General features: G+C 38.1%; 1 protein-coding gene across 1 annotated transcript in view; it reads right to left on the bottom strand.

Moving 5' to 3' along the window:
• Positions 1-24,605, bottom strand: part of LOC111600261 (ABC transporter G family member 20) — a 46,474-nt gene extending 21,869 nt beyond the window's left edge. The window contains exons 1-2 of the mRNA XM_023316310.2: positions 23,893-24,605; positions 8,210-8,471 (exon numbers count right to left, since the gene is read on the bottom strand). Of these exons, the coding sequence (XP_023172078.1) occupies positions 8,210-8,445 (236 nt within the window). The 5' untranslated portion in view covers positions 8,446-8,471; positions 23,893-24,605. The remainder of the gene's footprint in view (positions 1-8,209; positions 8,472-23,892) is intronic.
• Positions 24,606-27,096: the final 2,491 nt, after the last annotated feature.

Below are 27,096 nucleotides of genomic sequence, written 5' to 3'. Positions count from 1 at the left end.
TAATGCCCTGCACTATAGTTATTTTTTAAGGCCCTCCCTCCACCTTGGCCGACGCCGCAGGAGGCAGCAGCTGCTCATGTGGTTGTTGTTGCTGCATTTTGCGGCAGGTAATTGTTAATTTCAACAGTGCTGCCGCACTTTGAATGATGTACGTCCAAACTGTCTGATTGACGTAAAGACTGCTGGCGCAGTGCCTTACCACATGCCACATGGTACACCATCAGCTTGATGTGCTGCGCTGCAAATTAACAACATTTTAAGTGCGCGCAAAATGAAAGACTACCTAAAGTGTATAAATATTGACGATTAACGTGGAGGAAGGGCAGAACTGTATGCGCTGTCCTCAGTCAGGGGCCGGGTCTACAAATGAAGTGCAGCTTAAGCAAATTAAGCGCACAATCAGAGCAATGGCAGGAAGGAACGAGGAGTGGGTTGCCAGCTAGCAAAACAATTCAGCCATTAGAGCTAGCCTGAGGTTGAGGCAGCTGCCAAGAGCTGAGCTAACAGCATATTATGCAATCATTTAAATATTGAAGTGAAACAACAAATACAAGCAAGGCAACCTCACTGGCAGCGCGAGCTGTGCTTAAATAAATTGAATTCCTAGACGCCTAATTGCGGCCAACACTCAAAAGCCGCCTGTCAACGTCCCTGGCACGTAATGTCCTTGATAGGACAGCATCAGCTCAGCTTTCGTTTCTTACATTTCGATCCGGGTAATTGCTGCTTGAATTTCAATTCGTATTCCGATTTGTAATTGCAGAGTTGCGACGACTTAACCCGACCCCAAGGACGTGAATGCGGCCAAGACTTCAACTACTCAAGAATTTCCACAGCGTTGAGCAGTTAAATCAAATTAAATTCTATTTTTGCAAATCTGACAGAACTCCAAATGCTTTATGATAAGATATAAAATAATAATAAAATAATACTTTTAATAAATAAATCTAAATTAAATAACTTGTTATTGATAATCTATCAATAATTAGTTTTCGATCGAAAATAACGTTTTGTGAAATTCACAAAAGCCAAAGATATTAACGGAATCGGACAGCACGAACCGGCTTTGGAAATCATTGTAGCCTGAAGGATAGAGCATGTTAAATTCATTTCTTGGGCAAACTAATTTTCTATGCCACTTAGCTGAATGGGGGCGTGCGGTTGGACTTGATTTGGTCACTGTTCGCTGGCTGCGGGCTGACTGCAGGCGCTTCGCCATTTCCAAACAACATTCAATCAATTAATTATTGTTTTATGCTGCTTTCAATCCTTCGAATGGCAACGCTCTGCGCGAAGGCAGCGAGAAAAGCAAAATGGCCGCACACTTTACAATTAATTTGCCATTATGTGCCGGACGGAGTGAGGTCTGTGCGCGGGCCCAACGCCATTTTTAATCGATTTTCATTACAGACTCGCTGCGGCCAAGTACCGTTCGTCACTTACTTGACGCGCCAATTGGCCACGTCCAACCAAACAGGCAACCATTCAACCCACCAACCAGCCGGTCGGCTGGCTACTGCCTAATTTGACTAATAAGCTGGCCATTGCAACGGCTGTTGAACTTCCGGTTGCCAATTGCCAAGCATGCTAACCAACGGGCCACTTTGGTAATTTTATGCCACAACAGTTGGGCGTTGAAGCGTCTGCCAGCCGCGGGCCTCAAGTACCGTCTTTGCTCTTGCCCTTTTGCTAGGCTGCCTGCTTCATTTGGCTTTCGCTGGCTTAGCCTTTCAGTCTGTGGCAGTTCCGTTTCATGTTGCTCTTATTGGTTAATCATTAGCCATAAAGATTTTAATTTCCGCTTTTTAATAGGCACGCACTCTGGTAAGGACGCGAGCTGTTTGTTTAACTTTTGTTCGTCTTTTGAATACTTTACGAAAATTAGGCGAAAGCCTATTTGGTTTGCCTTAAGTCCAAAGAGCTATGGGTTTTATGAGCCTACAAATGTTAATCGATATGAAATCCCTACAAATTTAATCAGACCTAGAAACTGCATGACGTGACAAATCGACAATCACAAGCCTCGCCCCTTAGAGTTATGAGTGCCACGAGGCCGGCCCATTTGTCAGTTGATCAATTTGAGTGTCACTCACAATTGTATTGTAAATTGCAGTAACAAAAGCCAGTTGGGCGAATAAACCAAATAGGCCTGGCTAATCATACAGGCTGTCAACCATCCAGCTGGCTAGTCATCGATTGATAAGCCAACAGACACACCCTTCTCAATCACTCAATAATTTAATAGTTAATATTGTCCACAAGGAGATTGAGAGGGAGAGAGAGAGAGCTATAAAAAGAGAGAGAGCCAAGTAAGCAATCAGAACCAATAGTTTCGACACTGAAATGCCTTACAATTTAAGTAGCGCAAGTATATATACATAAAGTGCGCTACATATCCAACAGAAATCACTGTTAGTATAATGGTTTCTAGCGCCTAGCTTATTTACGCAAATGAGACTAATTGGAAAGGAATATTGAGTGTCAGCAACGGCAATTTAAGTGTATTGATATACTAAGAAACTTCAAGTAATCCAAGTGGCCATCTGCCACGCCCCACATCTGAGCCAGTTCAAATAAACAGTTACCAGGCATGCAGACATATGTTATATAGTGCTATATAAATAGCATACATGCATATAGCTATTGTGACTGTAATTAGTGGCAAATGCCTGAGCTGTTGACCTCAAATAAATACACACTGTGCAATCAAGGAGCGAGGCTTCGGGCCGAAGCGTCAACTGCTTTACTAGTACGATATATGTATATATCGCACTGAATCGCATTAGGGTATCTTACTCTTGGTTCTCTCAATCATTAGATCTTCAAGAACGTTATGCATTTAATTATGGAAACTACGTACTCTACAGACCGTAACTAATAAGCATACTTAGCAACAGTCTATCAGATAGACCGAAGCCATGCCGAATGAGCTCTGACAGTGGGCCGTGTTCTGTGAACCCTGCATTCCTTAAATCTTAGATAAATTGTGAAATAGCTAATGTAGCTCTGTCATACTGAAATATAAATAGCTTTTTGCTTTTCAAATTAAGATTGCACTGAGATCTCCCTCCCTCCCTGTATTTACTTTGTGCCTTTGCATTTGTATTATTTTATTCAACAAGTTTTTATTTCCTTTCATGTACCACTGTAAAACCTGTCATTAATAGAGAATATTACATACACTCCAATCACTGTCCAACCTTAAGTGCAGCATGTGTGTATTTAATACCCCATAATTTGTTAGGGCAAACTTTAGTACCATTAGCTCTTGGCTGATTGTCTGCTACACAAGGCAAACAAGTCTCTAATAATGACACTTTATAACACAACTTGTGCAGTAAGAGTGATTACTAAGTTAAATACTTATGTACGCTTGCGCTTACTTTAATCGAGAGCTGACTGAAGTCTGGTGCACTCATGAGCAAATATAAGGGCGGGAATGATAATTAATGACAGCACGTAATACTCATGCCAATATTAAGACTGCTCAAATAGTGAAATAATTAAAGGCGGCCAACCTTAACAATTTAATAACAATTCAATGTCAATTAATAGGCGGATTATATATATATATATATATGTATTTACCATAAAATATATATGTGAATGCATTTTATAAGTGTTGAAATCTTAGGTCTCCGAGTTGGGCGCTTCATAATCTCTGTATGGGCTGTTTATTGTGTGTGTGCGCTCAATTTGGCCTGACTCATGCACCATTAATTGGCCATTTTCATGGTTTCTGCAATATATAGACCCCAACATGGGTTGGCCAAAAAAGGGTCAATTCTCCTTGTCGGACAAAAGCTCCACTCGAGGCACGCAGCCTTTCCCATGGCTGTGACCCCTCTCAACGACCAATTACACCTAAACAGCTTTAATTTAATTTAGACACCCTGCCAACCGTTTGCCTGCCTCAACAACGCCCCATGGGTACTCAGTGAGCCTCGAAGGACGAAGGTGCAGGGGGCAAGAAACAATGGCGCGGATGTAATGTTCGCATTATGCTCGTTCACAAATTGTAAGCAGCCATTATGTTTCTTCATGTTGCGGCTCCATGTTACCTCTCTCTGTGTGTGTATGTGTGTTTGTGTTTTGAGCATTGTAATGCCGTAGACCCTGGACCAGCCCAACATCAACAGGCCTGGGTCCTAGTCCACGGACGCTGCGTCCTTTTCGCTGCGTGTAAAATGGTTCAGCGCTCGTGTTTTCCATTGTTCCGGCCGAGTCTCAGCTCTGTCGTATGTCAAAATAATGGCGACTCCGTCAGGCCATTGTTGTTGCCGTTGTTGTTGATGTTGGCCATGGCCATGCAGTAGCATTACCTGGCCAGCATGTTTTTCACCCATATTTTGCAGTGCTAGTTCAGTTTACCCAAGAGCAAGTGCAATGCTAAATAATAGCAAAGTTTTAGTTGTGCTTTTGATATGCACAAATTTCAGTTCTTTATCAAGTTAATGGATGCTGCAATTTTAACCGCACTACATGTGCATATATTTCTCCTCATGCTGACTAGTACAAAAACTATGTGCACTACTATATTAAGCCTGGTGGCAAGCAAAGAAACTGCCGCAGTATGAACTTTAGCTAATATTGAAAGCCAGGTTCAAAAGTCAAGGATAGATCGTTTTTGGGCTTAAATTCCTGTACTAAATATATTTTAATTTTATTTTACCAGAGAGCAATTTGCTTTGCCTTGCCCGTGCTTTGTTCGTCATCTGCATATTTTTCATTATGACATTTCAAGAAATTATCTTTATCTTTGTCCTTTATTTTCAGAAAATCCCAGAAAATTTAAATTTAATTACTAAGATTGAATGCAGCTGTATCCTTTGAGTTTCATCACAATTTCACTGCGCAATATCAATGTACAAATCATGTCTAAAAGAAATTTGTCGGCAATCAATGGTCCTACAGTTTGTGGTTAAAAGATAGTTGAGTGCATGAATCAATAAGCCGAAAATCAAAAAGCCAAATGCAATGCTTGAACATTCATTTAGGTATTTGAGGAAAACACATGACGTCAGTCATATCTCCCGCATATAATACTGTAAAAAGCATCATGACTATGTATGAACTCAGCTTAAGGTGTGGAAAAGCGTCTTTTGCCATAATATTTGACTTGAACAGCTGCTGGGACAGAATCCACTGATGTAGTCATATTTTGTGGTCAGTTTCTGTTGGGCTATTAAGCGAATATTAAGCGGTATGGCAATAACGTAAATTAAAAGTCTCTTTTTAATGTTGAAATTTGCTCTTACTCTCGTACAAATCTATTTGTATTAAATATTTGTAATATCTCAAGCAGTTTTCCAGGCATTTTAATAAAGCGCTATCATTTTCTCGGGCTCTATAATTACGTATATTAAAACGTACCTTAAATTGCCTTTGTTGCATGATACTCGGCTTGCGCAATCATGGCTTAATTACATATATAATTGAGGCAACTCAAATGGAATTCAATTTGAAATCAAATTTCATGTCGATTTAATATTTTTATTGACATGAATCGCCTAACACTATATTTGGATAGCAAAAATAATAATCATTTTTATATGCATTATAAATGGTTTAGCTGATAAAATATCAATATGTAGTGCAAATTTTAGATACAAATATTAAGCTGGTTAATCTCAAATACAAAAAAATATAAAGGATTTTAGAATATTTCTGAATTAAGCGGATTTTCATCATATATATTCTGAATTCAATCAAAATAATAAATACATTTACCAAATTTACCCTGAGCCTATCCTGCTCTTCCACAGATAAAACAAAAATTTTTCGTTTCATTTTTACAGTTTTTGTTTTGCATTTGACAAATAATTTGGTTGACTGAATTAGGAAACTTAAGCATAAATGTATAAATTGACAATTGAATTATTTTCAAGCTATTAACAATTACTCTTTTGCAGAGATTTTACTTAACTATTATATATTTATTAACTTAAATATGTATTCTTCAAATTTGTGGATGTCCTTTAAAATCTTTTATTAATTGAGCTCTCTCAGAACATTTTAATCCACTTTGAAGGCCATTCTTTCGTCAAGCATTGTCTACTACAGCATTTCAATTTTTATTTATTTTTTGTTTTATTTTCAACGCCTGCCACTTATTAGCCAATGGAATTTATGTCCTTCGTTTGCAGGATGATGGCGGGCGTTTTTATTGGGTCATCGCTAACTGATTGTCGTTATTCAATTAAAACCACGGCCCGACCTTTCAATCGAGCAAATCAAGTACACTGAGCGCAATAGCCATAAATTTGCAGCTATTCATAGCTGTTGAGAGAAACCGCGTAATTTCTGTGCACTTTATTTATGCGTGGAACTGCGTGATTTATGTGTGAGTGTTAGCAGACCACAGAACGAAACTTTAGCAGACAGCTGAAGCTGTCTTTGTTCCTTCAATATATATATCATATATAGCTGTATGTGTTGTGATTTCTGATCGGTGTGTGGGTGGGAGTATGTCTGTGTGCTCGTGGCTATCAGTGAAATATATAAAAACAATATAATTCATTCCAAATAAAGCAAGCTAGGCCGTCAGAGTTGGCGTTGCTGATGTATCCGGTTTTGGCCAAAGGCGAATCACAATCCCACTCCACTTACCACAAAAAGAACAAATAAGTACAGCAAACCAAATGCCATCAGCAGACACGGACAGACAGTCAGACAATCAGACGAAAGGACGGACGGCCAGCTGAGCCGCGCCTATGAAAGTGCCTAAAAACTTTTGAGCTTAGGGATTTCACAGTTTCTCTCTTTTTCTTTCTGTCGCGTCTCCTTTTTTTTCTTTATATGGCAACAGTAAAAATCTTCGCCGAGGGCTTGGCTGACAGCTGAGAGAGCTCAAGTTGGGTGAGTCGGGACGAAATATTTTGTGCTAAATCTTCTTGTTCACACTAACGCGTCGCTGACAGTTGTTCGTTCCCATTTTATATTTTCTTCTATTTTTTTTTTTTTGGTTTCTCTGTCTGTTTGTTTCTGGCCTAAAGTTGTTGGGGTAAAACTCGCGACAACGTCTCGGCTGTGTGTGTGCGTGTGTTAACGTATTTTCACAGATTTGCGTCTCTGTCTGTCAGTGCGTCAGTCCATCTGTCAGTTTTGTAAGTGGTGTGAAATATCTAGCCAAATGGCCAAAACAAACACCCACCTCAAGGCAGCCGCTTCGATGATTTCATGGTCAAAGTTTTGTGTAAGCTGTTTCATTCATATTTATTGTTACCAATTTCCAAAGTCTGGCAACGCCACATCACACGCTCTTTTGTTCATTTGTGGTTTGTGTCTTGTCTACAAAACTGGTTTCAGTTTTCAGATGCTGTTGCCGCTGCTGCTGCTTCAGAGTCTATGACGTTTCTCTGGGCCATCGTCTGGTTAAGTCATATACACACACACGCGCTTTGTGTGTTAATTTGGCAGTTTTTCAAGTGCTGACATTGACCCACTTACCGTTTGTCGACATCGTGTCGTCGTCTTCATCTTTAACTCATTTACTATTCGGTAACTTTAAATCCACACCGATTCGAGTGTTAAATGCGGTCAATAGCATTTTACAGCACACACTCACCCATACACACACACTTTAAACTCTCCGAATGCACTTTCATGCATTAGTTGGCAAACTGTTAGTTGCAAGTGGGAGTTTACCTATTGGCCTAAACATCTTCCTTATTTTGATTGTTGATTGGATCAATTATTCATTGGCCAAATTAAGCTCGAGCAAAACGTAGCTCCACTCATCGAAATGACTTTAAAAATGAATTTTGTTTACCTGTTGACACAATTTCATAATTCTAAACAGGTTTTAGCTCAACTGAAAGTAAAATGTATATGAACATGTTTAGATAAATATCCATAAATTAACAATGATCAAGACCATATGTTTGTGAATACGTTTTAAAAGCATATATATTTGAATATATCTAATTTTAATTTCAATACTATGTGTTTCAGTGCTAATTATGTAAACGACTAATTAAATTCTTTTTTTTTTTACTAAAACTGCTTTGTTTAATACAGAAAAGCCTGACCCAAATATACTTGAAATACTCAGATGAATTTAAGAATAATAATAATTTTGAATATTTAAACAGTTTGGGATATATATGTAATACTTGACTTCTTCAGATTTTTCGAATTATTTTAAGCATGTAAAGTTACGATTTTGCGCCATTTAAAAATTTTTCTCTAAACAGCGAGCACTACTTACATGGAGCCCTTGGGCACTGTCATATTCAGGCCATCCAGCACAATATTTGGATTTTTGCCACCGCCATACATCTTATGGGCGCGCCTCACGCAGACGGCCTGCTGGCGGCGTGTCGCCAGCGTCGAGGGCTGTGAGATGAAGAGGCGACGGCGGGCGGCCAGATCCAGATCGCTGTTCGCCGTGGTTGCAGCTGCAGCTGGCGCCGTTGGAGGCACTCCATCGGCTTCGGCGTCCATATTTTATGCGATGCTGTTGTCGTTGGCTGCAAATGTCGATATAGAAACAAATCTATGTGAATATTGACGTGAAGTTGAAAATTGAAATAAAAACAAATACAAAAACTAAATTGGCAAACGTTATGCGCAGCAACGCTGTGCATCGACAAGGAAAGTGAATCGATATGTACTATATATATGCATGTATGTGCATAGTCAGAGCTATGGCCTGACATGACCTACGCAGCAGCTCGCGTAAATGAAGCCAACTCCCGAGCCCTTGGCTGCTGTCAATACACGTCTAACCCGGCCAAGCTCTAACGATTTGCCGTTCTTGTCACTGTTCATGTATTTGTTGTTTTCTTTTTTAGTGGCTATTTTCGCTAGTGCTATAGCTGCTGCTGCCACTGCGACTACTACTGCTACTGCTACTGCTACGGCTGCTGCAGTTGTTTCACAGTTGATTAAACCAATTTTTGTATATGGCCAAGCTTGGGCAGTACCCTGCAGTTAGTCCGTGATGGATATTGCTGCCATGTAGTGGCAGCTCAAAGTTGTTTTGGGTATTGCCAATTTTCTAACAGCCAGCGAAATGAAATTTTCAAAATGGCTTCAACCCGCTCGCTGACCTGCCGGGCTAACTGCTATTTGGCGAAAATGCTCGAGCATTTGCCTTTTCACATTCGTTTTCATTTTTATTTTAATTTTCCTTTTCATTGTCATTTCAAGTTGACATTTTGCTAATCGAAAATGCAGCAAACAATTTGCGAATTGCCGCTAAAGTTTCGCAATTATTTTTGCCAAACCTCAGGCTAGAATACAACAACAACAAGAGCACACAAAGCCACACAACAAGCGGAAAAAACCAATAAAACACAAAAAAGTATCCTAAGCTCCGTCTCATTTATTGATTTACTTCGCACTAACAATGGGCTGGCCAAATAAATAAAAATAAGCATAACAACAGCAAATAACTAACCAAAAGTAAACAACAACTGACGCCTTGTGGTTCGAGGTTTGCCTCGGTTTTGCTTTTGGTTTGCTTGGCTTTTTTGGGGTCCCGTACTCCCCGTACTTGTTCTCCGACGTGTATCTCGCCCGCCGACGTACCCTGGGCCGGCAGCAAGAAATAAACTTTCTTGATAAATGACTTCAATGTAATTAATTTCTGCTCAGCTCGCTTGCAGTGCCGGCAAAATTGTAAGCAGAACTGTTGGGTGGGTTCGAGTGGTGAGAATATGGGGGGATGGGGGGTTGGGCTTGATACGACTTGCTTGGTAAGCTCATGAGCTATAGCCTGGCCAAATGCTGTCACTGCAAATGTTCAACTAGGAATCTCCTGCCCTTCTGTCTGGCCATACTGTCTGTCTGTGGTAATACAACTCAGAAGCTGCCCCGCAGCATTTCAATTAAGAATTATTGTTTAAACATGTAAGTTGTTGCTTGGGCCACATACGATAAGCTGAGGAAACAGGCAGAGTATTGTATTCAAAGTATTCTTATTATTATATCCCTTTTCGAAATAATTACTTTAATATTAAGAAAAGCTGTCCAATTGTTAGCTAAAAAATGTATATATATACTGATTACAGTATTATCTTAAGTGAATTGAATATACTACTAAAGCTTTTCTGTCTTAAAGATCTACAAAAATAATAATATTTGGCAATATAAAATCTGCATTTGTTTCATAAGCCTAATATATCTGGTGAATTTCGTAGTCTCTTATAAACCGATGTCATAATTAACGTTCGCATTGGAACAAAGACTAGGGCTACTCATTTCCGAAACATCTTCATCCAAAATACATAAATAAAAATATTTATTGAGGCTTTCAAGTTCAACAACATCCGTTTCCGCCCTTGCATTGGCGGTGCTGTCAAAGCGTTTGATAATCAGATGTTCGAGTTATGATGTATAATTTTACTTTGTGAATTCTCACCACGTTGTGGTTGGTCAGAGTATATTTAATTAATTTTGCACTTCCCATAATAACCACCAACCTTTGCTTCCCCCCATGGTGTTATCCACTTGCAAAGACCACCAATTAAAACTTTATTTATCTTTATATTTTTCTAGACAGTCGTAAGACTACGCAGGCTGTTTGGCCCTAGCCGAAGACAATGTGCATAGTGGGAACCACAGAAACCACAAATTTAATCAAACAACTGTGAAACTAAGTTTTTGCAAGAATAACTACCTTGGCCAAATAGATATACAAAACAAACAAAACACACAGCAAATCCTTGAGTGACTGCAAATTGCAAAAACAACAAAATTGTTTCTATGCAATAATTTTTCAAAAGAGTAAAAGAGCCCAAAAATACAACCTGTAGTTTGAGAGGATGTTGGCAAACCAAGAATGTATTCAAACAGAGAAAAGTATATTTTATTGTTATAAAGCAGGAAACGGCACGTGAACAAACTGAAAGGCAGACAGACGGACGGGCCGAAGAGTGGGCAGTTCCCTTTGTTTGGGTTACGGAAAATCTTTTAAAGTTTTCACGTTCCTCTACGTAACGGTATCTGTTTTGGCTGCACAGATTTGGATCCGTTCTCTATAATCTTTATGGCTGGAACAGGTGCCAACTTGGCAGGCAAGCAAAACGGAAATAAATAAAATCACACACAAGGCTCGAGAACAAGGCATTGGAGTGTGGGGCGTGGCAGCTGTGTGCATGCATGAAAGGTAAAATATGCTTATAAATAACACACAAATACAGTCAGACACACACGCGCATTCACATACACTCGAAGTGGCAAAGCTACATACAGAAAGTTTGAAGTTCAGGCTACATTCAGAAGTGCAAATTGTTGCGTGCTGCGATTGTATCTATCGAATGTGAGCATACAAAGGTATTTCCTGACAACAAATATAAACGCCGCAATAAAACGAAATACAGCAACAACAACACCTAACCTAACGCGACAAAGAGAACTCACAAGTTTTTGTCAGGGGAGGGGGCCAAATAAAAAAAGTTGTAAAATGAAATGATTATCTGGTGCCTGCCGCCTGTCTAGCCATACAAATACATGAATAAATGCGCCTACGCACACTCCTAGGCACCTATATCTTTAGGAATGTCTATGATAAAAGTTCTTTGTGGTCTGCGAGTGTCTGAGCGCCAGGTAAATAAGTCTATTAAAGCCGAAAGTCGTCTGCGGCATTGTTTATTGCAAATGCGAGTCACATATTTGTACAGCGTTTGGTTTACTGCATTTATATGATGTGCCATATATTTATAGGAAATAGTATGTAATATATATGCGCCTTGATCTGTGCGTTTATGGTGTCAACTGTAAATGTTTATCGTGTGCATAAACTTTAGGGCAATTTGAGATGTTAATCATGGCCAATCGTGGTAAAGTTCAGGCAGTTCGTGGCTACGATTCAAGGCGCAGCAGAAATCAAGTATCGGCAATTCAATAATAAAATATATCACCAAAAATTACTTTAAACAAAATATTGTTAGTCCTTAGGCCCCTCGCTTATCAGCCGTAGTTATCTTTAAGTATTATATATATATGGAAGTACATTATTGTATTTGATATACTGTTCAACTTGCATTATTCAATTTTGAACACGCTATGCGCTTTAAGTAAATTAAAGCTCAACCAAATTTGCTCTGAACAGCTTGCATATTATCTGCCCGCTGGGTTAGTTTGCAATTATCCTTCTATAAGAAAGCGCCATTAGTTACTTGCTTGAATGCATCATTTGATTGCTATGGTAACTGGGCTAAGTCGCTCTAAATGCTCGGCAATCTTGACCATAACTGCGCACAGTTTAGGGCAACTATTAAATGGGTCAATGCTTCTTGGAGGCGCAAACTTCTTAACTTGCCGCATTTACATATAAAAAGCATTTCGAAAGCTCAAACCTAGAGACAAGCAAGCAGAGACTGCCACACAAAAGTCATTTTTCGCCAAGTAATAAATATTTATATTCATTTCTGCACATACACAAAGCGACTTACTTGTTGTAAGTTGTTCTATCTCTTCCCTTTTCACACAAGCCCTATTTCGGCTAGCACTAGTGGCCAAACAGAATTTGCACAACATTTTACGCACAATAAATTTAACAGCAAAAATTGGCCGGCAAATGCCAAGAAAAAAGCGCTCATGTGTTCGTAATTGGCGAGTTTGATAGGCTCTAACCCACATGTATACACTTTCATACGCATACACCGTCACACATTCATACGGACAGGAGATTTTACCTAATAGTTAGGAAATTTTTGGGCACAGCTCTTTGCAAATAGTATGCCCCAGTTGAAGGCACACGATTAAGTGCAACAAAATATTTTTATCTGCTACCAAATTTTCAACCTAAGCATCTTACATAACCTTGGCCTTTGCACACAAATTGCATAGAAGTACACTGTTAGTCTCTCGATTTCATATTTCCTTTCTTTTTGCATTTTCGAAAAACACAAAAGCCAAAACAACAGAAACTCATGAAATACTCATAAATAGGTAACACAATTTTCAGGCCACAGAGCTCTCTACGAGTGTAGCTCATCAAGCGTACAAATAAACACACAAACACACATACACATACAGTCTCACAGGCCCACACACATGTGCATATGTATAGATCATTTGTTAGGCTCGTTTTTGGGCTTGGGTTTTGGGGTTTTTGTGGGTTGGTCGTTTGCCAAGCACATTTGTATTTAATGAAGCCTATTTTTTTCGTTTTGCCTTTGCTGTGTTAGCAACATGAGCCGCAATTATTACGAGCCATTTGTTAGTAAATAATCATCGAAGCTTTACCACGCAGCTCGTTTCTATGAGATTTATGACTAAATAATTTGCGCAATCGCTATTGAGGTAAATAGCAGCTGCATCCTCTATATATATGATATATTTTCGAGAGGATTAATAACATTTCATGGAACAACAATTGGAACAAACATCATATGAATTTTTTAATACTCATCTTAATTAGTGCTGCGAGGGAATTCATACGAGAATTCAGTCTGCATTAGAGTAGGTTTAAAATCTAAATGAGAAAGGCTAAGAGCCAAAGAGATAAGCCAAGCCTGAACTGTGAAAAACCAGAACTGGCAATATGAAACTCGTTAAGAGGCTTAAGAGTAACGGGGAATGAAAGGGTTAGTATAGCACGAAGAACTTATTGAGTACACTAGATTAGACAGCATTTGTCAAGCGTATTACTAACAGTCAAGCTCTATCTGGTAATTCATTTAATTTAATCTGAGGTACAGGGTAACTGTCGGCCAAGTCTTATCAATTCAAACTTTGTTGTATTATTTCCCATTGATGGTTGCATGTGGCACTGAAACGTTGATTAAGCCATTTCAAAAACGAGTTTTCGTTTTGCTAGTACATTCTTAGCTAGCTTTTTGCAAACCCAACCGCTTTTTCCACACACCAACACACATCCATACCCACATCCATAAACATGAACATATCGTTTTCCATTCACGTAGCATACTTTTATGCGTTCCGTACTGTGGCACAACATTGTTAACTTCGTGATATTTTCTGTTTTCGCATCAGCTACACTGAACAAAATACAAGCTATACAAGCTGTTATTGAGTGGAGTAATTGCAGACAAATTAACGCTTCATTTGCATAGTTTTCGCATTTGTTTTATAAAGTGAAAATGCAAATATAACCGTCACAATGTAATTAATCATGTTTGTGCCCCAAACACACAATTCACTTTTTTCTCTCAATGTTCTGTTTGGGTTTCGTCGTTGCTCATTTCTGACCGTCAACCCTCCTCAGTTGGCACCGACTGATTCGGACTGACTCAGCGCATTTGTTGGCGCTGTTAATTGAAAATTGTGAATTCAAAATTCTAGTTTGCAGCTGCATAAGCAAACCCAATTGGTCAACTGCAAAATTCGACATCGATGCAATTGATTTGACACACAGTCGCCCGGGGCTGGCCTGGAGAAACCATTTCGGTTGAGCTCTATAGACCAGCGGCCCGGGAAACTGTGTTTCAGACTATATCTAGGATCGAAACAGAAATTTTTTATAATGCCGTCACACCTCTCCCAAGGCATATGCTAACAAAAGCTAAAACGCTATAATTAGCTAAGAAAATTCTTAAAGATTACAAATTAACTTTAATTACTACACCTAAATAATAAGTAAAACAAATAATTTGAGGTCGCAAATCAATTTTAATTATAATTCTACTTAACTAATTGATGAGAGCTATCTTTATGACAGTTTTCTCTACAAATCTCTACATAAGTTTAACTTATTAGTCAAAACTACATTTTTACAGCAAGCATTTGAAAATAAGAAAGACTGCCGTTCAACGAGCTAATAAATAGTATGTTTAGCCCAGCAAATAACTAATGATTACACTAAGTTGTTTATTAAGAAAATTCCGCCCCAAGTTGCATTTGCACGTGGCTAGCAATTGCTTTTTCCTTGACTGCTTTGCGGCCACTCTAGACTTTGACATCTATCTATGAACAGACAACTCAATGTTCAAAATAAATAGCAACAAAATCAAGATAATCAAACTTAATTACTAGAGTAAATCTGTGGTCAAGAAACAAGCCATACGCTCACATACACAGTCTAGCTCACTTGCCAGCTGTAGCCTTGTTACTATGCAACATTAGAAGTCATTCCATTTTCTCGAACAAAATGCAAGTTTTCAGAGCTAAGTCAGTAAGTCGATTCAATCGAGTGATATATGCACTTTGAGCTGCTGAAATTAGCAGCTTTATGTCAATTATTGGTATTTATTCAGCTGAGGATTAAGCAGTTTATGCAACGTGCAGCACGTTGACTTTGAACGCTTCACTCTGAAGTCAAGTGAGCTTGATGAGCTCAGGGGCAAGATAAGGAATGTACATCCTCAACTGTGTAGACCCCAAGCAAACAGTAATTGTATTGGGGAAAAAACTGACGATTGCACAGCACTAGTCACTCGGTGACTTACTGTATATATTTGTGTGCATGTGGTGGTGAGACTGGAAAACAGGTTTGGTAAATCTGGCTACTAATTAACGTGCCTATAAGACAACTGTCATAATACAAACGTCCGCAAAGGTCGCGCTTAGTTTCAGTAGAAAAACTATCTAACATTCAAGTATCACTATATATATCTACATGACTTGGCAAATGCCTGCTAAACTTGACAGTGAATATTATTTTTCAGCTTGTTTGGCCAACAAATAACCGACTATGGTAAACAATGGCAACAACGACGTCAGCAGCAAAGTTGTTGCAATGCCGTAACTAGTATGCAAATGATTGCAGCTTCGCCTATTACAAAATTGCATGTTAGTTGCACGCATATTAGAAAACAGAATTCAAATGTCTGCGACATGCAAAGCAATGGCTCGGCTTACCCACTATATGCATCATAAGTTTAACTAGCAAGAAATCCAATCTCGAGTGCGCAATCCATGTGCAATTGGCTAGGGTCAGTTTGACAAGCAGTTGCAGCAGCTATTCTATAGCACCAACTGTAGCATTAACCTTGCCACACCCGCTCGCAAGCATAATCTAGTAAGAACGTGACCAGACACATAGAAGAAATGGCATCAAATGCGATAGAAAATAACAAAACTGTGACTATAACTGTGACTCACAGCGATATAATATATTTTTTAATTAATAATTTAGGCTCGATTAAGTTTGCTTTTGTCAGCTTACTTTAGTCTAGAATGCCATAAATCTTTTTAATATTACCTGATAATTAGAGGTAGTTAGTTGCAGTAACTCGTTTCATTAAAGTTAAAGGTCTTACTCTTGATTGCGAAGTGCGATTGAACAACAAAATGATTTAAGACTGAATACTTCTAGTTAAGTGAACTTCAATTACGCTGCTATGAGTAAATTGCACTTCTAATACATTTATTTACATGAATACTCAGGCAATGGAAGCTTAGAAATCTGTTATTTTGTTATTGCATTGCGCTGTAGTTCCTGAATAGCTTTTCAGTAAGTTTTTGAGATATGACGAGTTTATGGAGCTTTATCCGACTTGTTGTATTTACCCTGTTTCATAGTACAGAATAGTCGCAATATAATCTCCAGCTTAAGTCATGCTCTCAATACGTTTTTTCAATAAATTACAATGCAAATTGCCATTGAGCATGCAACAAAAGTTCTAACTTAAGGACAACTGTCAAATTTCTAAACATCTAAACAACCGTAAATAAAATATATTTAAATTATAAATAATAAAATATTGTTTATGTTGCGACTGGTGCTCATCTCTAACCTTCAACAAGCTGTAGTTTTTCTCACACACACAGACACATAGTATTTATGTCTTTGCATATTTTACAGAACCATTTGCACTTGACAACAACAACAACGACAACGACGACGGGAACAACAACAAGTGCGAGAATCAGTGCAGCAGGACCCAGACAAGGATTAGCGGTAACAAGGGCAGACGTTGACGATGATGACGTTGACAATCGCTGCAGCAGCCGTTGCAGCAACAGAGGCAGGGCCAATGGGCAGGAGACTGTGAAAAGGACAAGCAGGAGCAACAGCCTCGAGACGCTGGCGCCGTCATCAGCAGCAGCATTAAGACATAAAGTGCATTGCGTCTGACTTGGGCATGTTTCAGGTTACATTTTGGGATTGAGTTTGCAATCGGAATTGGGTTTCGGACCTCGAGGTTGGGGGGTAGGGTTACAGACATGTACATGGCAACACACAAGCAGAAGCAGACACAGACATAGACATAGACACAGCCACAGACAGCGCAGCGAAAGTGTTGCTGATATTTGTGTGACAAGCACAAGCCGAAGGCGGTAGTTGGAAGGGGTGGAGTAGGCCCAGCTGCGGGCTAGAACATACATCCATAGGTCTGGAAATAGCTATGTAGGCAAATCGCTCCGACACCGTCAGTCACTTACACAAGTCAACAGACGGCAGAAGAACGCAGCACAACACAACACAAGTGCAAACAAAGCGTACGAAATGCATACATTACGAGATTTGGTTTGAAATCTATCAAGTATACGTCGCGTTGATGTTCGGCTGATAAACCACGCATGCGATCGAAAATCAAGGCATAACCAACGCACTCAAGCAAAAGTTGAGCCGTACACAGCACCTTCTTACACCCAGCCACGTCTCGTGTTTAGCATTTATTTGCATATGAGCATGAAGGATGCGTCTGAGCGGCGGGCAGGAAGGGCGGGTGCGAAGGAAGTGCGGGTATTTGTTTGTTTGCGCTTTTGTGTGAGTGTGTAAATATTTAAAGACCTTTATTGCTTTCTTTTCGCTGGAAGCATCATGGGAGGAGACTCAAAGAAACGCCAAAGCAAATTTTAAGCAAATTGTTTTTAAATATTTAAGAACAAAAGACTGCAGCATTTTAAACGGCTCAAAAAAAATCATATTTCCCATTTCGAAGACACTTGTTCACTTAACTTTTCTAATTACCTTCAAGAGAAGTTTCAAATCACAATTTAATATACAATAAATATTTTTTTTGCATTTAAATTGTCCAATTGAAGACAATAAAGGGACAAAAGTCAAATGCATGGCAATATCAAAATCAAAAGGCAATAAAATAATATATATGGCATTCATTTGGCTTTTGTCCACTTTTATTTCATATATGTAGATGGAGTTGACTCAACCAGAACAAACAATATTTGTGCAATGAACAAAAATATTTGTCGTATTTATTTTGCTGCTCGTTTTCGAATGTCGCCTGCAATTGCAGAGACTGTGATTTACATAGCCCGCCACACGGAGACAAGCAGCTGGCGCAGCCAATAAAAAAGGGTCATTTAAATATATTTTATGCCAGAGCATAATTCATTTAGTTGGCTTGCAACGATTCGTCGTTCATTTTTGTTTATCTATTGTTTTGTTTATAAACAATAAAATCTAGTAATTAACAACAGCCTGACAAGAACAACACAACAATATATAGTTTGACTTTCATTACACAATCTGAGATCGCCAACGAAATAGCTTTCAAGGTTTTTAAAAAAGTTTCCAACTCTAAATTTCGCATAAAATAACAATTAAACATAAAAAACAAAACAAAACAAAAAATAACAGCGAAACGCGTTGGGATTGCATTTAACACAGTTTTACAGTTGAGCAAATTGCAATGAGACCCATCGCTGAGTGCGGTGCTTCAGCTACGCTTGGAAGTTTCACATTTCAGTCTACAACTCTTTAGCTTCTTCTTTATGTGTTGCTTCTACATCTTTTGGAATTTTTTCCAAGTTTATGCCTAGGTCTAGTCATGCTGCCTCAGCGCTTAGTCAGGTTTTGCTTGCACGCTAGCGGCTCTGGTGAGTAATCGTAAACTGATTTTAGTTTTTTTTTTCGTATACCCTGTAGCAATTAAAAATATTGAAAAACAGGTATACTGAATTGTAAGATTGAAGGTCGCTATGAAAAGAATTTACAAAAATAAAGTTAAACTCCTTTTTATATGTGCCCTTCACCTCTTAATTGCTTATTCTGTTGCCTTCCAGCTTTTTGTAAAAATTTCTTCAAGTTCAAATAGAGTATCTTAAGCTTAAGCATTAAAAGCTATGCATTTCGTACTCTTTATAGTGTCTATAAAAAAACCCCAAGGCTGGCATTGCTAGAGTTTCAACCATAAGCCGCTATTGAATTCTCGGTTGGGCTAACTTCAGCAATTGAAAAAGATATCAACTGAAAATGTATAAAGTTCTTACACAATTGCAAAACAGTTTTCGTCCTGACTTAGTTACTTAAACAATCATCTATATGTTGTTTCGCTGGCTTACCGTTTCATTTCAATACAAAATGTTACTTGATTATTTAAATGGAATCACAGCGTTTTGTGCCCACTTTAAATACTTGCATGACTGTCACATGGACCTCTACGCAGCAATAAAAAATGTTTCAGACAACCTTTTGAAATAGTATGCAAATAAGACGGCAAGCCCTGTGGAAAAAAGTGCGTTGCACAGGCGAATGAAAATCGGCTACATATGCCTGTTTATATGCAAATATTACTTTTACATATGTACGCAAACATTTGGCAATTACTCGACGATGTCATTGTTGTTGTTGCCGCTGTGGTTTCTGCCCTGCGGCTGCGTTAGTTGCTTGTCTATTTGCAGCTACCAATTCACAGTGAAGAGGACGAAAAAAGTTCACTTCAAATTTTTTTTGGAAATTTTCAATTTAAATTGTGATTCAATTTTGCACGCCCCAATGCAAAAGTCGCGTCTGTAATGGTGCATATTTACAGATATATATATATATATATATATATATATATATATATATATATTTATATTTATATTTATATATACATCGTATATATGTATTTATTGATATCGCGCATCAAGTGCAGAATGCTGTGAAGTGTGTGTCAAATCCCATCTAGACTCTGCTCTGTCCCCTCACATTTTGCCTCGACCGCTATTTGTCATGCAAATTTATTTTCGATTACTTGTTACCAAAGATTTGCTTCAGATTATGCAAATGTGTCAAACGTAAGACTTACACCCACACACGTACACCCACAGTCTCACGCGAACTGAGGTGGTGGGCGTGGCATTTTGCTGCCTTACAAGTGGCTTATTACTCTTAGTGGTTGTCGTTGTCGTTGTCGAATAAATGCAAAAACTTTGCATATTTTCATGCAAACGAATTTATTTTTTTCCTCTTTAGGCATAATAAAATATGAGTTGGAAAATCTATTTTCGCATTCACTGATTGTTTATCGTTCAAGCTATTGATTCCACATTTTTTTGAGTGTGGGACGTCCTTTATTTTCCCACTTCACACATTCATACTCACTCCATAGACTGTACAAAGCATTCGCATAATTTTGGGACCAGTCATTCCGTATACATTAAGCATTATTTAGAACTATAAGATTTTAATACTTGTAGAATGATTTTTATTTATATTTATAAGTGACCATAGAGACCACTTCAGTTTCGTTTATAAATTATTTGAATTTGGAAGAATATATGATTTTCAAAGTATTTTAAATTAAACTTAAGTTTCTTAGAATTTTTAGCAACAAAAACAAGTTATATATAACAATATAAATTCTAAGGGATCTTTAATATAATCGGAATTGGTCACCAAATAGAATTATGCTTAAAAAATATCATATACACATTACAATGCCAATATAATTTGCCTGCCTCTATCAATGTAGACCTAACCTTGTTATGCCATTAAAACAATTAAAAAATAAGTTAAATAAATAAATTAAATATATATAATTGCAGAAATTGCGTAAAATGCTCCCTTGCGTCTGCTTGAAAAACTGCGTTTACTTTTTTATCAGTTAATTTTGTTTTATTTTATATTTGGTTGACTATTTTTATTGGCGGTTACATTGGCCGCTACCATTTGTATGCATTTTATGTGTGGCATTTTTAATTGAATAATTCGAAATATATATATACCCACACACGCATGAATTCGTTAAAATCATTCCGCGTTCTGTTTTTTTAAATACATATAAATTGTATTTCCTTTTGTGGGTTAACTCTGCTTGCATAGCTTGTAAATCAATTGCCTTTGCAAGGACATCCGTTTGCCAATAAATAAAATGAATGATCCAAACGTTGAATCGCCTTCGCAAAACTCAATAAAAATCATTTACCGTCAAATGTGTTGGCAGTCTGTGTAAATTTGTGTCAATGTGGATAAAAAATAAAATTTCGAATTTAAAAAAATATACAAGTATATATAAATAACTATTTAAATATATTTTAGTTGCATTGCATTAATTGCAGCTCTAAAGCCCGCACAAGTGCTAAATGCCAAATGAATTTTATTGCCATTGGCTCACTCGAACTTCTATAAATACACTCAAACAGTCAGAGCGAATGAATGTACACGTGAACGTCACGAACTAATTAAAATTTTTGGTACTCCAATTAGCTGCCAACAATTATCCAAAATAATTTCAATTTGGCACTAAAATTTAGTTAATAATTGAAAATAAATTGTGCTTAAATTTTCTAATATTCATTACATGGTTTAAAACAATTTCTGCATTTAATGTTTTCGTGTGGAAGATAATTTAAGTGTTGATATATATGGAGTTCCAAAGAGAAGGAAATGCCAATCATTCTCAAATATTATGTATAGTTTTGGTCAATCGAGCAGGTTCTTTAAGCTTATAAAAAGTCTATTCAAATTCTTTTAAAATAATATAATTTTAAATCTGTTTTCTTTTAGACATGTTTTTTGCAAAAGTGGACAAGACTAAGGTTAATGATCAAACTTTTGCTCTGAGATAAATAAGCCTATTCCCTCTGATTTTATTTGAGTACAACATTATTCCAATAACTCTTCGAACGTCGAATTGATTCAACCAGCTGTCAGCAAAAAGCTGAGTGCATTGCCGCAATGTTGATATTGATTTTTTTATTTCAAGTAACGGACGTCTAAATTACTATGTAAATAATGCAAATTAAAAAGTATCGATACATCACATAATCAACACAAATTTCACATCAGAATGACTTGTAAAACGCAAAGTCGGCTCGTTATACTTAAGTCCCGTAATGACAAAATATCGATGCGATAAATTAAAATCAAGATTCATAGCCACCAAAAGCCAAGCATTTGCTTTCGTTATTATTATTATTATTATTGTTTTTTTTTTCACATTCTTATCGAGCAATGATGCTTAACGTTTTATTAAGTGACTCAGTCAAAGCTGTGAGCATTTTTTTGCAATTCATGTGAAATAATTAAATGAGACGAACCACGACACACTGGCCACAAGACTTGGCAAAAAGAAGCCGAAAAGCCAATACCAGCAAAAAAATAACAAGAACATTTGAAGACGATTGAATGTTCTATGAAATTGCTTATAGCTCAGGTGTGACTATATGAGGATATATGGGTTTATAATATTGAAATATAATTTTTATTAGTGCAAAACTTAATAACTGAAGCTATTAAATAAAATATTATATTTTAATTTATATAAGCATTTTAATTTATAAAAATATGATAAACATCAATGAATATTGGAACTTTTGTAGAGTATAGTCTATAGCTTCCTATTTCCTTTCTTATTTTGCTACTTTAGTGTTTCTAAACGGATGGACTCTATGCATAACATCTTATATTGAAATATTATAATTCTGGTTGCCTTGCTCACACCTAAATGTACTTAGCGCACATTGAACTGCACAACTGCCACATAATTGTTAGGTAATTTATTAATTAAATTAGTCTGAGGTAATGCGACTCTAACGGTGCTTAAATATGCCTTCTTTAATTTTGACCCTTTTTCTTATTAGGGTGCGTAAAACTGTTTCTCGTTTTTTCCTTTACGAAATGCCACAAGCGAAAAGGCAAATAAGCCAAGCATTGGGGCAACTTCTGGTTTGCGGTTTTAATTGCGCCAAGTAATGTGGTTGCCGTAAATGTTGTTTGCATTGTTGTTGTTATTATTATTAATGTCATTGTTGTTGTTGTTGGTGTTGTTGTTGCTGTCGCTGTTGGCATAGTAGTTGCTCTCATTGTTGCGGTTTGTGTGCAAACCGAAAAGGTTAAGTGGCGTGTTTAAAGCAACGAATTAAATCATTATAAATCACTCTGAGACGAGCGAAGATACGTATACGAACGCATGACCAGACCTCGACCTTTGCGCTGAGTTCACGGACTGACAACGACCTACCAAGAGCGTATAATACATACAAATATTATATTTTAATACAGCAAATGTACATTTTCGTATTGAAACATTATTTCATTCAATTATAACTAAATAGTTTATCTATGGCGCTCGATTAAGATATTGTGACCTAGTCAGAATACCCTTCACCAAGCAAGATTTCGTGCTACACGCAGACCCATAGCAATAAGTGGCTCATTGAAAACAACAACAAAACTAAGCAAAAGAAGAAAAAGAAGCAAAGAGAAACAAGTTATTGCGCGTATAGCACATAAGTAATACATACCCTGTGCACTGGAATTGCAAACGTAATACATTTGTTATGTCTATATATAGAATTATTGCAATTTCTTATTTGGATATAAATTTGATAATGCTATTTTTTCAAATTTTAATGATCAGCAATATCGATAAATATATATACGTAGGGCAAAAATTCTCCCTGTATTACAGGGTATAAAAAGTGCCAGCAGCAAGTAGTTAATGCCGGACAACTTGAGAAGCAGCAAACTAAGTATTGTTAAATGTCTTCGTCTTTAGCTTCGAATTCGAGTTCGAGTTTGAGTTTGAGTTCGACTGTGACTGCGACTGCGACTGCGATGAAGCTCAGCTTCAGCTGAGTTTGCATTTTAAAGCGGTTGCTGTTGACCTTGAGCTGCATAAATCGAATTGGAGCAGGTCGTTGACGAAGCGCATGCTCTTGTTATTGTCTTTCTTATTATTGTTGTAATGCTGTGCATTACATTTTTGCGGTTGATATCATCCTTGAGATCGCACCTAAATTTCGCAAGGCCTTCCGCGCATCTATAACTAAATGTATTGTGGCTTGGGCTCTGCGGTTTCTTACCTGTTCTGAAATATGCAGCTGCCTGGCGTTTGTTATTGTTGCAGGTATTACGGCTTTTGTTGTGGCTGGCTGAAATGTTGCACACAATATGTAAACAAAATACTTGTGTTGCCGTTGCTGAATAACTTTGGCGCGTTTTGTGTTTGCAAAGTCAACAAACGTAAAGAACACGTTTGCTTTTAGTTAACCAGTTTTGGCAATGGCCAAAGATTGCGATTGAGCAAAAGATTGAGACATACACAGGTACAATTCCGCACGCACATATACACACACAGCGAGGTGGAGCCGCACGAACACACTCAAACAAACTAGACAAACTAAGCGCATGCGAAATGTGAGCGTTGCTTATGTTGGTAATATTGTTGTTGCTGCTGTAGTTGCTGTTGCGGATTTTTTATCTCTTACTCGCGTAATTAGCCAACAGCTTAAGCCAAAGATTGAGCCACACTGAGACGGAACAGCAACCAATATAGGTAGGCACTGTAATTACTTAGCTTGACTCATTTATTTACTGGACAATTAACGCGTTCTTATTAATTTTAATTTGCACCTGCCGTTAATCGTTGACGATCGTCGATACGATTCGAATGAATTGATTTTTTACTAGCGAGTTCTGTTCGATCCGTTGCCCGAAGCGTTTCCGCGTGTTGTTACCAGAGCCAGCGACGAATGAAAACTGAATATCAAACCGAACGCTGATTTGCGCTGACAGATCCGACAGTTTGGCTAGAGCAGTAGCTCGGTTAACGTTGCCGTCGACGTCGTTGTCGGCGTCAGCGTCGTTGTCTTAACCAAGTTGTCTAAGCGCTCCGTTCAAAAGATCAAATTGTAAGTGGTCTGCCTTCTACAGCTGCTGAACAGTTGCTCACTTGCTCTAGGCAACCACTTTATTCTCCGGGTGTGCGTCGTGACTAAACCAGCTGTTGTATTGTTGTATTTTAAAGCGACAGGGAGTGAGCGACAGAGAGTGAGCGACAGGGAGTGAGCGACAGAGAAATAGAGAGCGAGAGAGCGAAAAGCTTATTTAGCTTTGATCATTTAAGCTAGCTTATGGCTCAGCTTAGAGCTAAGTGTGGTTGCTGAATAAACTAAATAGTTATTTATGTAAAAATTGGAATTAAATAAGCTTGTAAATTGTTATTTTACCTAATATAAAATTTCATGCTATGTTTTTATATACTGGACAGGGGAATTTGGCTTAATAACATTTTATTTTGAATATTAAACTCAAGTCGATTCACTTTGTAAATTGCCTTACTGAGTATTGTTTATAGTTGGTAAAGTTACCGGGCGAGCAGCATTTCGAATTCAATTTCTTCAAAGATATTCAATAATATTGCAGGTATTTTTATTTTTGTCTTTATATGGGCCGCTCTTGTTAGTTGCACGTTTTTTCCATACAAAGAAGATATTGTAGCACTTTCCCTTATGTATTCAGAATACTTGAGGCATTAGACCACCGGGGCATTTGCTTAAGTTAGCTATTGTAGGTGCAATAAATAGCAGTGACAACACTCTATGCCATTTGTATAGCAGCTTTGGTCAGCTCTGTTTCGAGTCCTTGGCGAGACGAGGCGATGCCGTGTCACAGCCAGGCAACCTTTCAGTTTTCCCAACGCTCACACAACCCCACGCTGAATGTCGCCTTTGTCATTGTCAAGAGTTGGCAGCCTTTTCAGGTTCTCAGGTATGCAGTAATAGCCTGGGTACGCTATCTTGGCACCTACTTGCCCCATGCTACCCACATGCCGCTTGTTGCCCGCCCTCGCTAGCTGGCCTGGCCGAGTCACAATCATCTGACATGTGCACGTCTTTCGCTTTGGATTCGAGAAATGCTCAAATGAATTGCCGCTTTTGCAAAGATTTCTTGCAGCTGCTTCGTTTGGCTGGATTGCTGCATTGCCCCATGTTGCAGCTAGAAGCCAGCACCTTGACGTTCGCTTGTGTAACAAGTTACACGTGCATGTTTTCAACAATGTCGCCATTTCAGTTTCTGTTTCCATTTGACGTCCCTCGGATGCGCCATGCAAAACACTAAGCTTGCCTTTGTTGCATGCTTCCTCGGCAATAGCAATGTTGCAGATAAATTTCACACACATACATAGTTTGAGCTGCTTAAGTGTCTACAAAATATTTGTGCATCGTTTCAACCCAGATAACTTAAGGCAGGCAATGCCTCTACCCCGGTTCCTCCTCCTCTCTCTCATAGCTGACATTTTTGGCAAGCCGAGATTCCCGGGTTGCCGCTAATGAAGTACGGGACATGCTGGCGGAACGCCTTGAGCAAATTATATGACAACAAATCTCAAGCCTAATGCCTCATCAATGACAATTGGGTATTGTTTTCGGAGTTTAATTCTGTCGCAGCTGCTGCTCTTTAAGATCCAGACTCTTGGATATCTTTGTGGTGCATTTATCTTGTGTCCACTTTTGAGTGCAATTTTCAGAAATAAATTTTACCCAACGGTGCAATTTTCGGGCTAACAAATTTATGTGCTCAACAATTGATTTTCCAGTTCAATTTCGACTGCTGCAACGAATGCAAGTCTGAACCGTAGCCAAACGAACCGCAAGGTGCAAACTGTAAAAATAATGCCCGGAAAACTGAAGAGACGTCGAACGACTAGCTGAATGACTGCCTGACTAGCTGGCTGGCTGGCAAAGCATCGCGGACCAAACACTGCGCCACTTCATAAAATATGAAATTAGATTTGCAAGTACAGCAGCAGGACAACGAGCCAGTGGTAAAAAGGATGTGCATGCATATAGCTTGTTGCAGCTTTAGCAAGAAAAAAAGGCGAAGCAAAATATAAAAAAGTAGGAAACCAATAGTGAGAGGGTGAGTGAAGTCAAATGGTCATGCCAGTGAGGCAGCCAAGCGACCAACGTTGACTCAAATGGCTTGACATTCGATCAAAAGTTCGGCGGAAAGAGGAGCTAAAAGCAGGTTAAGCCAGATGCATAAGCCAGAATGGCAACAATATGCGCTTTTGCGAAACTCAAATGCATTTGCATTGGCTAAAAATTGCAAATATATTGAAAATTAAATTCAAAATGTTGACGAAATGATTTTAAGTGTTGTGATATTAGTGTATATATTGATATATATCAATAATTAAATTATTTGAATATTTTTGAATGTTAATTTAAAACAATTTCAATGTTGAAATTTTTGGTGAGATGTAAAAGTAATTTATAAAAATT

This window comes from Drosophila hydei, unplaced genomic scaffold (genome assembly GCF_003285905.1).
Source record: "Drosophila hydei strain 15085-1641.00,03,60 unplaced genomic scaffold, DhydRS2 tig00000063-arrow-pilon, whole genome shotgun sequence".
Taxonomy (NCBI): Eukaryota; Metazoa; Arthropoda; class Insecta; order Diptera; family Drosophilidae; genus Drosophila; species Drosophila hydei.
The sequence above is the reverse complement of the archived record's forward strand: the minus strand, read 5'-3'. Positions and strand labels throughout refer to the sequence as shown.